Below are 12132 nucleotides of genomic sequence, written 5' to 3'. Positions count from 1 at the left end.
ATGGAATGAATTGCACCCTCAGCAAGTTCGTGGATGACACTAAGCTGGGGGGAGAGGTAGATACGCTGGAGGGTAGGGATAGGGTCCAGAGTGACCTAGATAAATTGGAGGATTGGGCCAAAAGAAATCTGATGAGGTTCAACAAGGACAAGTGCGGAGTCCTGCACTTAGGAAGGAAGAATCCCATGCACTGCTACAGACTAGGGACCTACTGGCTAAGCAACAGTTCTGCAGAAAAGGACCTGGGGATTACAGTAGACGAGAAGCTGAATATGAGTCAGCAGTGTGCCCTTGTTGCCAAGAAGGCCAAGTAGGAGCATTGCCAGCAGATCGAGGGAAGTGATTATTCCCCTCTATTAGGCACTGGTGAGGCCACACCTGGAGTATTGTGTCCAGTTTTGGTCCCCCCACTACAGAAGGGATGTGGACAAATTGGAGAGAGTCCAGCGGAGGGCAACAAAAATGGTTAGGGGGCTGGGGCACATGACTTATGAGGAGAGGCTGGGGGAACTGGGGTTATTTAGTCTGCAAAAGAGAAGAGTGAGGGGGGATTTGATAGCAGCCTTCAACTACCTGAAGGGGGGTTCCAAAGAGGATGGAGTTAGGCTGTTCTCATTGGTGGCGGATGACAGAACAAGAAGCAATGGTTTCAAGTTGCAGTGGGGGAGGTCTAGGTTGGATATTAGGAAACACTATTTCACTAGGAGGGTGGTGAAGCACTGGAATGGGTTACCCAGGGAGGTGGTGGAATCTCCATCCTTAGAGGTTTTTAAGGCTCGGCTTGATAACGCCCTGGCTGGGATGATTTAGCTGGTGTTGGTCCTGCTTTGAGCAGGGTATTGGACTAGATGACCTCCTGAGGTCTCTTCCAACCCTGATATTCTATGATTCTGTGACACTCACTAACCACATCCACTGACACATTGTCACTCAAATATCCACTCCCTTGCTCTCAAACCCAGAATTCCACATCATTCTCCACTAAACTGCAGCAGAGGAAGTGGGAGGGAAGAAAACATGAGCATTGATGGAAGAAAACAAGTGCACCTTATAAAGAGGTTCTGTCACAGGAATGTGTGTGTGTGTGTATGGTTAGATCATGGAAGAGGTAAAGAAATTCCATCTCTCCTCCATCAGAGGCTCTGCTAAATCTTGACCTATTGAACTATTCTGGGCCAGCACTTCTCATATTTAATAGAATAACTCCCAAGCATGACATAGTATCAGCTGGCCCTGAAGCCATGTCCCCAATGACTTTCCAAATACTGCCCACTATCCAACCTCCTTCCATTTTGGAGCAAGCTAATTAGAAAACTCTCCAAGGGCCATCTCCATCTTCACCTAAACATAGCCAGTTTCTTGGATCCCTCCCTGTCAGGCTTCTGGCCAGGACAGCAAATAGAGATGGGGCTGATGTTAGTGAAGGATGATCTTTTGCTGTTTATGAACCATATTTATGGGCCATGCATCTACAATCTTATTGCCTGACTTCTCCACAGCGTCTGGTATGGCCAACTATGGAACCCTGCTGCCCTGACTCAAAGAAACTGAAGGGGTGGATCATGCAGAAATAGCTTCAAAGATCCTTCTCAGGCCAAACTTAGAGAGAGGCACGTAAAAGATACTGTCTCCTCCACCTTCAAAGCCCTAGGTGTGGATACCATAGGGATCCGTCCACTCTCTCGTCTTGTTCATCTCAGTGAAGCCATTAGAGCAGACTGTGAAACGTTACAGACCAAAAATGCCAGCAATAAGCCAATGACATCTAGCCCCGTATTACCTTCACAGCTGACACTAACAGCATCATCTTTCAGCCAACCAGTGACATGGCTGATATCAGCAACTGGACGAAGAGTATCTCAGAAGACGACTTAGGTGGTACTGATGGGGAGATGGAGGAACCTGCCCCTTACGTAACGTTACCTTCCACCGAAGGCATCTGATAATTAAGTCTGTTCACATCCTCAGCATCCACATGAAACCTACTCATTCTGGATACCTAAATAAATACAACCACACACAAAAAAATGCCATTTTTGAGATTCCAATAATCCCAAATGTGTCAGCCTTAGACACTGCTATCCAGCACTCCTCACTTCACAGAAAAAAAAATGAAACTCATGTGTTCATCAGCAGAGCTCTCTCAGCAAGGGGCCCATGAATCTGGAATTAAATCTCAGAAGAGATCAGGGTGAATATGAACCTCATGATCTTCAGTGTAAAATGCACAAGACCTTCCCACAGCACCACAATAAATAAATACAAAATACATATGTAATCCCTAATAAATGGAGGGAATAGCCAGAGAAGAAACATATCCTTACAGTTACATGCCATAATTTTGGTAGGTTCTCTGATGCTAGGGTGACGGGTGCTGTTTGAGAACCTAATAGTCAGAATTAACAGACCTTCCAGATATTATGAGTATTGACTGACATTCCAACAAGCTCCTTTGACTATTCTCTCATGATGGTTGCAGAGTCCAACGTTTCTGATAGCCTCTTTGACAGGCCCTGGCAAACAGACTTACAAGAGCTGCTAGGTCATATTACAGGCTCTTTAAAAACGGATATCCTGTTGGACGGAGTGAGAGGATTAATGGAGTGGGGGACCATAGGAAGTAGCAAAGTGAGTATTGGTTACTTACAGGAGAGGGCGCATCAGGTTTAAAACAAACATAAGGAAGCACTTCTTCACACAACGCACAGTCAACCTGTGGAACTCATTGCCGGGGGAGATGTGAAGGCCAAAAGAAGAACTGGGTTCAAAAAAGAATTAGATAAGTTCATGGAGGATAGGTCCATCGGTGGCTATTAGCCAAGATGGTCACAGATGCAACCCCACATTCTAGGTGTCCCTTAATCTCTGGTTGCCAGAAGCTGGGACTGGATGACAGAGATTGGATCACTTGATAAACTGCCCAGTTCTGTTCATTCCCTCTGAAACATCTGGCACTGGCCGCTCTCAGAGACCGGATACTGGGCTAGATGGACCATTGGTCTGACCCACCATGCCCATTCTTATGTTCATGTGTAGATAAACCCAAAAGTGATCTGGGCCTGATAATGGGAATGTTTTCTAAGCACTTGTGTGTACATGCATTTAGCATTCATTATTTTAATAGCAGCTTATAATATAAGATTGTAGGTTTCATTTAAATCTAAATAAGTATATGGTGAATAATTTGCCACCCACTAATTGCTATAATACTATCACAAAGAGCGGCATGGATGTCATATTCTACTTTGATAATACATTTTATTTATTGTAATACATAGCGTTAGCCAGCCCAACAATCCCTACTTCCTTGTCTTTGAAAAATTCCATCCTGGTTGTATAACACAATGGCTGATTGCCAAATGTGGTTGCTGCCTATTGAAATGAATGAGAAGTCTGCTGCTCTTACACTCCGTTGAAACACAGATTCAGCTTTGAGTTATGCCATCCTTTGCACTTCATACCGGCTCCTTGCACCAGCTCCTTGCACCAGCACTCTACTTGACCACACCCAAACCACAACCTTTTTCCTTGATGCCATAGCCTCCTCAGCTTCCTCTCCACCACTCCGTTACGCCACTCCTGAAATAAATCCTCTTCTCACTGCTCTTCCATGGAACACATCTCCCAAGAATCAATGCCTTTCTTTACAGCTCTTCCTGCCAGGTTAGATGCTGTTGCTCCATTCAATTCTGTCCTGAAGATTTACCTGAATATCTGAGACTTTTGCAGTTTGTCCCATTATTAATGACTTGATGTAAAGGATTAGGGCGATATTTTTGTTCTCCACCACTTCTCTTAAATTCAAACACATCCTTCTACTGCACCAAACCTAACTTACTATTATTTTTTCAAGACTATAATTTTTCAATGCATTTACAACATTGTAAAGAGACAGGGGCAAACCCAGAGGAAACATAAATGGTGTATTGTACATGTCCAGTAAACTGCTGTGAAGACAAGCTGGTGTAATTAATATACCAAGAGTGCAGAAAGGCAGGGTTATATCAGAAAAAGCCACCAACAGAAAACGTGCAAGATAAAGCAGCTTCCCATCTTTATCTTGCAGAGTCTTATTATTATACCTACTTCCATTGGGGAAGCAAATCCTTCACCTTCCCAAAGGATACAATCAGGTGTGAACTCCATTAGTCCAATAGGTCTTCCTCTCTTCTATGCTCTGATATCTTTCATGTTCATGCACCTATAACTGCAACTTACCTGTACATTCAAGATGAAATCCTAAAATAATGATTTTTTTCCTCTCTAGCCCACTAATTACAATAGCATGAGCAAGTATCAGGGGGTAGCCGTGTTAGTCTGTATCTACAAAAACAACAAGGAGTCTGGTGGCACCTTAAAGACTAACCGATTTATTTGGGCATAAGCTTTCATGAGTAAAAACCTCACTTCTTCGGATGCATAGAGTGAAAGTTACAGATGCAGGCATTATATACTGACACATGGAGAGCAGGGAGTTACTTCGCAAGTGGAGAACCAGTGTTGACAGGGCCAATTCAATCAGGGTGGATGTAGTCCACTCCCAATAATAGATGAGGAGGTGTCAATTCCAGGAGAGGAAAAGCTGCTTCTGTAATGAGCCAGCCACTCCCAGTCCCTATTCAAGCCCAGATTAATGGTGTTAAATTTGCAAATGAATTTTAGTTCTGCTGTTTCTCTTTGAAGTCTGTTTCTGAAGTTTTTTTGTTCAATGATAGTGACTTTTAAATCTGTAATAGAATGACCAGGGAGATTGAAGTGTTCACTTACTGGCTTATGTATGTTACCATTCCTGATGTCCGATTTGTGTCCATTTATTCTTTTGCGGAGGGACTGTCCGGTTTGGCCAATGTACATGGCAGAGGGGCATTGCTGGCACATGATGGCATATATAACATTAGTGGATGTGCAGGTGAATGAGCCCTTGATGGTGTGGCTGATGTGGTTGGGTCCTCTGATGGTGTCGTCAGAGTAGATATGGGGACAGAGTAGGCAACGAGGTTTGCTACAGGGATTGGTTCCTGGGTTGGTGTTTCTGTGGTGTGGTGTGTAGTTGCTGGTGAGAATTTGCTTCAGGTTGGGGGGTTGTCTGTAAGCGAGGACTGGCCTGCCTCCCAACGTCTGTGAGAGTGAGGGATCATTTTCCAGGATAGGTTGTAGATCGTGGATAATGCGCTGGAGAGGTTTTAGCTGGGGGCTGTATGTGATGGCCAGTGGTGTTCTGTTATTGTCCTTGTTGGACCTGTCCTGTAGTAGGTGATTTCTGGGTACCCGTCTTGCTCTGTCAATCTGTTTCTTCCGCAAAAGAATAAATGGACACAAATCGGACATCAGGAATGGTAACATACATAAGCCAGTAAGTGAACACTTCAATCTCCCCGGTCATTCTATTACAGATTTAAAAGTCACTATCATTGAACAAAAAAACTTCAGAAACAGACTTCAAAGAGAAACAGCAGAACTAAAATTCATTTGCAAATTCAACACCATTAATCTGGGCTTGAATAGGGACTGGGAGTGGCTGGCTCATTACAGAAGCAGCTTTTCCTCTCCTGGAATTGACACCTCCTCATCTATTATTGGGAGTGGACTACATCCACCCTGATTGAACTGGCCCTGTCAACACTGGTTCTCCACTTGTGAAGTAACTCCCTGCTCTCCATGTGTCAGTATATAATGCCTGCATCTGTAACTTTCACTCTATGCATCTGAAGAAGTGAGGTTTTTACTCACGAAAGCTTATGCCCAAATAAATCTGTTAGTCTTTAAGGTGCCACCGGACTCCTTGTTGTTTTAATAGCATGAGCAAAAATACTTTGCATAAAAAGTAAGAAAAAGTTGCTGTTTGTCACCAAGTAACATGCAGACGCGGATACTTTCAGTATTTAGATGACATAAAAGCTATTGCCATGTTAAAATCTATCATGGGAACATTTATGAATATTGCTTAAATTAAATTACACAATGAAATTAATGCAAAGCTGCTGCTATCGCCATCCATGCAATTTAATGTATAGTTTGCATAAAGAAAGAATTATAATATATTGATTTGTTTTCTTTCATTTCTTACCTTGTCCTTCTGGAGTTTCACCAAATGGATTCACTTCAACCTGAGTAGCATCAATTTTCAGGAAAAGATTGTACAGCTTCTTAATTTGATCTGCTGCCTAAATTTGATCAAGTGATTTGTAAGTAGCATGCACAAAAAGGGAACAGTAAACCTTTACATCTATTTTTAGTATCTCAAATTACATGAAATCTCAAGTCTGGTAGAAGATTACAGCAGCTCTCAGTTACAGAATTACAGGAGTATTTAATTCAAATGGAGTTTTACCTTACCAAAAATATTAAGAATAAAGCCTAAAAGTTTTGATAAACATTTTGTAAATGCTGTCTTCATAGTATACAAACTGGGGATTTTCAGTAAAATGAACAGCATCGTTAATATAAACAAGCTTAATTTAAGCACAATCAAAGAAGTTTTTGAGTTCATAATGAATATATTTTCTCCGGTATGCTGATATTCAAGTTAAGTAGTTACATTAATGAGTCTAAATTCAGAAACTGAAAAACAATGTGGATTTGATGAGTGCAGATTAATTGCTGAACCTGTTTAGAAAAAATATAAATCTCCCCCCTACAGCAAAATGCAACTTTTCCCTGTAGAAACAACAATTGAAAGATTGGGTTTGTTTATTTAAAAGTCGGCCTCTCCTGCTCCCCACTGCTGTTCTTTGCCCCCTCCTCTCTCTCTGTGGTTGTGGGTGGGTGGGGCTAATCGTGACATAATATTAAGTCCCCAACCACTGTTTTCCTCTGCCGTTCCCCTATTAACAGGTTAGCTAAGTAAACCAACCTTTCTACCTGCAACGAATTTTCATATTGCAACCCTATTGGTTGCAATGAGGTAGCAGAAAGATTGGGACCCCAAAAACCACACACTCCAAAGCTTTTTTTCTTGGTCAGTGGTTCAGTTAATCAAAAACTCAAACCAAAACATTTGGGATCTTTCAGAAAGTAAGGAAGGGAACCAAATTAAAAACCAAACTTGCTTTTATGTTGCTTCTGCCTTTATGAAAAACCCCACTACTACTGTTGGACCATTATCTCAAAATACTACAGTTGTGTAACATTGAGGGAATGGTTGTGCTTTACATATATATTGTACCAGTACCAACTTCCAGGTTTCTAAACTTATTTGTTATTAAATATGTGCCAAATAATCTCTAAATGTAATTTACCTATCTCATAGAACTGGAAGGGACCTGAAAGGTCACTGAGTCCAGTCCAGTCCCCTTCCTTCACAGCAGGACCAAGTACCATCAGATTTTTGCCCCAGATCCCTAAATGGCCCCCTCAAGAATTGAACTCACAACCCTGGGTTTAGGAGGCCAATACTCAAACCACTGAGCTATCCCTCCCCCGCAAATTCTTGTTCTGTGGGCCATTCCCAAGCAGTTTGTAACTTGTGTTTAATATTTGAGCTATTATCTGTCTCAGTTTTAATTGGACACAGAAATATGTAACCTGTTTCCTAACTGGATGATGGCATAATTATTAGAATGAGATTTCTGGTGTGAATACTCATCTTTGAATTAAACATTCACTTCTCACAAATATGTGCATAATATTCAGTTTCTACAAACGTTTCTGCCAATAAACTTGCTCAGTCGAAAATCTGCAGAAAATGAATTCAAAAGGCTCATGAACACAGCCAATGCAAATTCCATTCTGAGACATTTGCCAAGCTCTAATTGTGTGTGTTTGTGTTCTGTATGCACATATATTTGCACTTTCTTCGGGACTACACCAAATGGGCCAAATCCTGCTCTCAGTTCTATGGGTGACTCTCCCAAGGAATTGCGCCCCTGTGACTGAGACATTAATAGTAGTAGACATTAAATCCATATAAATAAAAAAAAAATACAATTTGCACCAAACTAATATATGATTAAAATCAACTAAAATAGGAGCTCATGTAACATTAACTACTAGAAATTCATTATTGCATCAGAATTTAGCCATGCTCTTGTTTTTAAGGTAGCATTGAGCAGGTCTATAAAATTGGGATGACAGTCTCACGCCCACTCCGAGCCCTTTATAACAAGGAAAAAAGGGCAGGAACGGTATAAGGGGCTCTAAAAGCCTGGTATCAGGGCAGAAGTTCCCAGCACAGGCACTGAGTGTAGACAACAGCCCTATGGCTATTTCCTGCAAGCCTTGGTGTAGGGGGCATGCCAGGGCAGGCAGAACATCCTGGGGATGAGGCCACTACCTGCAGCGCGAAGGAGAGTCCGGGCAGCACTGTGGGCCATAAGGCAGCTGTAAGTTATACAGCAGCCCAGAATCAGGAGGGCACAAAGGTGCTTAAAGCCACCATAGCTCCCTGGCCCCTAGGCTGCAAGTTCTGTGCTGAGACCCTAAGGGTATGGTCTACACAACCATTAAATACGTGTGGCTGGCCTGGGTCAGCTGACTTGGACTTGCAGGGCTCAGGCTGTGGGCTGTAAACTTGCAGGGTAGATGTTCAGACTGGGGCAGGAGCCTTGGCTCCGAGACCCACCCCCATCACTGGGTTTCACAGTCCGGGCTCCAGCCCAAACCCAAAACATCTACACTGCTATTTTTAGCCCCACAGCGCGATTCTGAGTCAGTTTTAGCCCCGGGCTCTGAGACTGGCTACAGTCGGCCTTTCTGAGATGTAGACGTACCTTTAGAGGAGCAGCACAGAATCATACCCTAGAAGTAGTTGCTATTCAGATGGACCTTTTTATTTACTGACCTATTTATTCCATTTACATACTTCAGTAAATCCCATTGAAGAGGTTATGGTACATGGAAAGAAACGTACACAATAGTTCAGTTTAACAGTCCCAGTATTGTTGTCAATAATTAAGTACCAGAACTTTGCAAGGGTTGAAAGGTTTGAGATAATCATTCGTTCTCACTGAAGATACTGCTAAATCTTCAAATGTGCGTTAATCAACTTAATGATTATGCATTTGTTAATTGCACAGTTGGGATGGAAAATAATTAGAAGTGCTGTATTAAAAATGCAAAGATTCTACAGAAAAGGCATTCTGATATTATGGGGAAAAGTATGAAGAAAGAGCTGATGATAGCTGTCTTTAACATCTATTAACATTAACCCAAATACAACTGTTTCCTATCTACAAAGTGATTCACTCCAGCACTGTTTCTTGTGATATTATGTACTATATAGAATTCCTAGCATAAAACAGAGATAAGCGCTGATGCATTGAAAATTATACTCTCAGAATCCTCTCAGCAAACTGGCAGCCTTTGTTTGATTGTGTCTCAGACTTTAAAAAAGTAAAACATTCTTCTGCTATACAAAACACCTATTTATTGATTCCTGTCATATTGCATTTGAGATATTAAGGACCTGAGCCAGCAAAGGGATCCATGTGGGCAATCCATTACACCCACTGAAATCAATGGAACTCACAAGATCAAGGACTGAATCTATTTAATTTCAGGAACAATAAATTTTCTGTTAGCACCCATACCTGCATCTAAAATAGGCAACACCTGTTATGAGAGAGATTCAATTTATTAAGATACAAACGTTTTAAGCATTACCCTAAAAGGCGTAAAACCTCTCAGAACCAATCACCTAGCAGAACTGGCACCTCCACACCCTTTGTCTGAAGACAATTGAACCCTTCCCTGTCAAGTTACCTGCTGTTGCAAAGGTCCTTTGAATCCTAAATTTTCTGCCATCTGCAATGCTTGGTTGTCCTTTACACCTTCAAAAATATCTATTTCCTCCTGTTACAATAAAGTACATAAAGAGAATTAAGGTATTCAATCTGAGTAGAGATTTATAACTTGAAAAGAAAAATGCTTAGTATATATTTGCAAATTAGTAATTAAAGTATGGCAGTTTGCCAAAGTTCTCAGCGATTCAGGGTATAGCAGCTGCCTATAAGGTATGTTATAATTATCACACCATCTATAAAACAGTCCTTCCAAAAAACTATATAATTCTTCAGGGTGGCATACTGACAAGACAATCTGACACCAGTTTTCATTTTTAATTACTGTACAGATGGCGTTGATGAATATTTAGGCTGTTAATTTTTATGACATCTTCTGGAAAGTCTCCAAGACAGTGGTATTGCTGCCCAGTAATATTACTAAGTTTATATAATTTCAAAATGTGCATTAAATATTTTTGCTTTTCCCCCCACATAATTATACGTCTGTATCAATTATTTTCCCAAATGAATAGCTTATCTACTCATTATCAAGCCACAGGAACATTATAAATACTAGAATGCATTACTCATCATTCAGCAGTGAGTACGTGCCAACAGTGACAACACAGTGGTATCTGAGGTGCAAGACTTAAACCTATACTAAGAGGAGGAAATAATTGAGAACGTCCGCCTTTGAAATTAAGTGTAGGGTTTTTTTAATTGGCAATCATGGTATTGACCGTAAGCCTGCCTGCAAAAGAACTAGCCTAACCACACTTTCCAATTAGTTAAAGTGAAACATGAAAGATACTAAGAAACATTTAGGAAAATGCTTCATATACAGGTGATGTTTAACACGTGAAATTTAGAGCAATTGTCTCACTAAGACTTTGCCTAGATTAGGAAAAGAGGTCTAGGGTTGACACAAGGAGGTGCTGAACCTTCCTCATCTCCCAGGATCAGGTCCCTATTTTGTTACATGAAATTTTTAATTTTTTTTTTTTGCAACATCTTTCTGCAGAAGAAATTCTTTTCATTTGGAAATCTGATTACAATTTGAATCTGAAATGTTATTTTGGTACCTTAAAGATAAGTTCCGGGCTAGTAGCCGCCACTTCTTCTATGTCAACACCTCCCTGTGGGCTGCCAACCATCACAGGTCCATTGGAAGCTCTGTCCATCAAAATTGCAAAGTAGGTTTCCCTCGAAATATTCAATGCTTCTGCAACCATCACCTAAAAATTAACAGGGGGGGGGAAAAAACCAAACATTCTTTTTAACTGGTATATCTTGGCTGGTGAGATTTAACCATAATATTTTTTAATTTGTTGTGGTATCTGGGAGTACGAAATGTCATAAAATCCAAAGAGCAATTATGAATCAGAAGAAACAGATAAAATTTTACACCATTGTGAACTGCTAGCAGAGAATATAGTGGCTCATACTTCAACACAGTCTTAAAGCAGCTGCAGTTTTATGTTACAGGCACCAGATACTCCATTAGCCTTTTTCTTCTTGAATCTCTCAATTCCTATACCCTATAGCCATTTACATTAGAATATATAATAATAATTGTAAACTAGGGTCCCAATCATCCCTTCTAAACAAAAACCCCAAAGCAGAGGATGACAACTTCTAGGGAGAATCTCAGCATTTCCTTTCCATTCTTTCATGAGTCTAGCACTTAAGCAGGGGATGGGTGAGTACGTATAGCTTGCTAACCCTGTGGAGATTAGGGATCCTGAGAGAAATAAGACAGCAGCCCTGCAGAACAAGCCTTAGCCGCTCTGTGCTGCCCATTGGAAGTACTTTTTCCTAAGAAGATGGTCTACTATTGATGGCCCAGGCGACATCTCCAAGGAGGATAGAAGGTCCAAGAGGAGGAGTTAAGGTTGTTTGCTATGGCATTAACTCCAGTACAGATTTACACCTAGCAACCCACCATGTCCCAAGGAGACGATAGCTCTAAAGCTCTCTCCTCTTCTAATATAAAGGATCCCAAACTCACATGGAACGAAAGTATGCCTCCATATCATGGAGCTGCAACTCCTCCCCTTCTACGCCCCTCACAACAGATCCCCATACTTTTGCTCCCCTCCACCAGCATAAATGGGGGAATACACTCAGGCCTATCTATGATCTATAGTTTAGCTTCCAAGGAAGTACGGACTTTACATTACACCTGTGTGTTTGGAATCTGTGTGCACTGACCTGCAGTAGGACCAAAAACAAAACACTGCTACTGTAAATTAATTATAACCATTGTCCTCATGAATGAAAAAAATGACAGAGACATGCTGAGTGCCCATTTTGTTACAGCACAGTAATAACTATACTCACTTTTCCATCTGGATTGTTGGTCATCAGACCTATTACCTAATAGCAATGACTGATGTAAGGCAACAGTAATCAA

At 41.2% G+C, this 12132-nt stretch overlaps 1 protein-coding gene across 1 annotated transcript in view; it reads right to left on the bottom strand.

Annotated features, from left to right (window-relative positions):
* SUCLG2 (succinate-CoA ligase GDP-forming subunit beta) overlaps nucleotides 1-12132 on the bottom strand; it is a 222778-nt gene that overhangs the window by 91466 nt on the left and 119180 nt on the right. Inside the window, exons 5-7 of the mRNA XM_065407893.1 lie at nucleotides 10802-10954; nucleotides 9700-9789; nucleotides 6068-6164 (exon numbers count right to left, since the gene is read on the bottom strand). Of these exons, the coding sequence (XP_065263965.1) occupies nucleotides 6068-6164; nucleotides 9700-9789; nucleotides 10802-10954 (340 nt within the window). The remainder of the gene's footprint in view (nucleotides 1-6067; nucleotides 6165-9699; nucleotides 9790-10801; nucleotides 10955-12132) is intronic.

Source organism: Emys orbicularis, chromosome 7, assembly GCF_028017835.1.
Source record: "Emys orbicularis isolate rEmyOrb1 chromosome 7, rEmyOrb1.hap1, whole genome shotgun sequence".
Classification (NCBI taxonomy): Eukaryota; Metazoa; Chordata; order Testudines; family Emydidae; genus Emys; species Emys orbicularis.
The sequence above is the reverse complement of the archived record's forward strand: the minus strand, read 5'-3'. Positions and strand labels throughout refer to the sequence as shown.